This window comes from Cebus imitator, unplaced genomic scaffold (genome assembly GCF_001604975.1).
Source record: "Cebus imitator isolate Cc_AM_T3 unplaced genomic scaffold, Cebus_imitator-1.0 Scaffold469, whole genome shotgun sequence".
In the NCBI taxonomy this organism is placed as follows: Eukaryota; Metazoa; Chordata; class Mammalia; order Primates; family Cebidae; genus Cebus; species Cebus imitator.
Genome location: NW_016107784.1, coordinates 1,286,804 through 1,289,123, shown reverse-complemented (window position 1 = coordinate 1,289,123; position 2,320 = coordinate 1,286,804). Strand labels below are relative to the sequence as shown.

Here is a 2,320-nt window from a genome sequence, read left to right as displayed (position 1 = left end):
AAAAAAAAAAAAAAAAAAAATCCAGAATAATATCAGTAACACATTTAGGAGTATAAAGTTCTGATATTATATACAATAATGTCACTCTCTTACAGAAGCAGCAGATAAATACCAGTATTAACCCTCTTAACTCTTTATTCCCCTATTAAACTAAGTTCTATTTCCACTCGGCCCCAGGTCCACTTTCATGCATAACAGTGCCCTCAAAACCATCAGACATCACTCACCGGCAAGTGCACAGACTGCATATAGAAGGCAGCAGGGACCTGGGCTACAACAGGTGAGGAGGTGGTAGCCCCACCCTTTACTACATGTGCTGTCCCCTGCACAGGAGCAAGGGTCATCCCAGGGGCCAATGTGGGAGGGCACTCCTGCAGCGCACCAGGAGCCTGGGATGAGGGCGGCGAGGAGGCCAAATGGGCCTGACCAGACTGCACTGTACCTGGCATCCCCCGGGAATTGGGTACAGCAGCTGCCAGCTGTGCCAGTCCCAAAGCCTGTGCCTGGGCTGTGCCTGGCTGTCGAGTGCCTACAACTTGCACAGGGATATGGGGTGGTGGTTGCTGGGTAGCTGACATCTTGGCAGCCCCTAACTGAGGTGGCTTGATAGGTGCTACAGGTGGTTTGGACTGGATGGGAATTGGTGGCTTAGGAGCTGCATCAGGTGGAAGGGACAAGGGTGAAGACTGAAGCATGGGCTGAACGACCAGGGTTTGGGCTTGCTGCTGAGACTGGGAAGGTGGGACCTGCTGAGTGGGTGGGACCTGTGGTGGCTGAGGGGCAGTGAGGGTTGTGGCTTGTGGCTGCTGCTGCTGCTGCTGCTGCTGCTGCTGCTGCTGCTGCTGGGCCAACTGGAGGTGTGTAGCTGTGTGAAGGAGCTGGGACTGACGGTGCTGGAACTGCTGCTGGTGGTGGATGGCAATCTGCTGCTGGATCACCACCTGTTTCTGCTGGAGGTGGATCTGCTGCTGTTGCTGAATCAGTGAATGGGGCTGGATCTGTGTGTAGGTGGCTGTAGGAACAATCCCAGAATAGAACAAAGAGAAAAAAGAGCAGAGAATAATAATCATTCTAAATTCAAAGTACAATCATTTTTCCAAGATATACCTAGTTTTGGAATCATGCAGTCAAAACTAATTTAGCCACTATGAAACTTGGACATCACTTCATCCATACTCTTTCTACTGAATCACACATTACCAACTGCCACTAGTCTTAAAGACCTCAAAGAAAGAACTCCCTTGCTCAATCATTTCAAGATCTTCAGCAATTTCTTGTGCCTCTTATCTTTGCCATACTTAAATATTGTATTCTTTTACTCTATACTCAGCAAAGAAGAATGGTTAGCCCCTCCTCCATTAGACTTGGAATTTCTCAAAGACTAAATCCATGTTTTATTCATTTTCACATCCCTGGAACACAGCCCAGGGACTGACACTTCAGAAGCACTTAATATGCACTGAAAGAATAGATACCCAGAGTTAAAGATAGCAATGTCTTCCCATCGATGACTTGGATTTTACAAATCATCAGCTTAGATCACCATCTAAGAAGTCTTAAGAGTCAGCACCTGTGAGCGCTGATCAAACTCAGTTTCCTCCATTGTAAACTGGGGTTGACAATCTCTGCTTCTCCATAGTGTACCAGATTGCCCAAAGATCAAAGCATGTGATAAGAAAGGACTTTAGAAACAGAATTGCTACAGTATGTAAATACCAAGTATAGTAATAAGTAACTCAATTTTTTGTGAGTAAATTATCTAAATATATCAACGACTAAGGTGCTAGAAACAAAAAAAGGCAAAGATCAACATTACCAAGTAAGATATACACATCTAACCACATCTAACCCACAGTCTGAAGGCAAGTATAAACTATCAGAGTCTTGCCCTGTTGCCCGGGCTGGAGTGCAGTGGTGCGATCCTGGCTCACTGCAGCCTCTGCCTCCCCGGTTCAAACTTTCTCCTGCTTCAGCCTCCCAAGTAGCTGAGACTACAGGCATGCACCACCACACCCAGTTAATTTTTGTGTTTTTAGTAGAGACAGGGCTTCACCATGATGGCCAGGCTAGTATCGAACTCTGACCTCAAGTGATCCACCCACCTCAGCCACCCAAAGTGCAGGGATTACAGGTGTGAGCCACCGCACCCTGCCTCTTTGTCTAGTAGTCTTAAGTGCTCTAAGGCATTTGTACTGTATCTGCTCTACAGTGGACCAAGTAACCACATTAAACAATGAGGAGGCCGGGCGCGGTGGCTCAAGCCTGTAATCCCAGCACTGTGGGAGGCGGAGGCGGGTGGATCACGAGGTCAAGAGATCGA

General features: G+C 47.4%; 1 protein-coding gene across 4 annotated transcripts in view; it reads right to left on the bottom strand.

Annotated features, from left to right (window-relative positions):
* PHC1 (polyhomeotic homolog 1) overlaps positions 1-2,320 on the bottom strand; it is a 28,083-nt gene that overhangs the window by 8,051 nt on the left and 17,712 nt on the right. For all 4 annotated transcript variants that reach the window (XM_017512331.2, XM_017512333.2, XM_017512332.2 and 1 more), the window contains one exon: positions 228-1,012. In XM_017512331.2, coding sequence (XP_017367820.1) covers positions 228-1,012 — 785 coding nt within the window. The remainder of the gene's footprint in view (positions 1-227; positions 1,013-2,320) is intronic.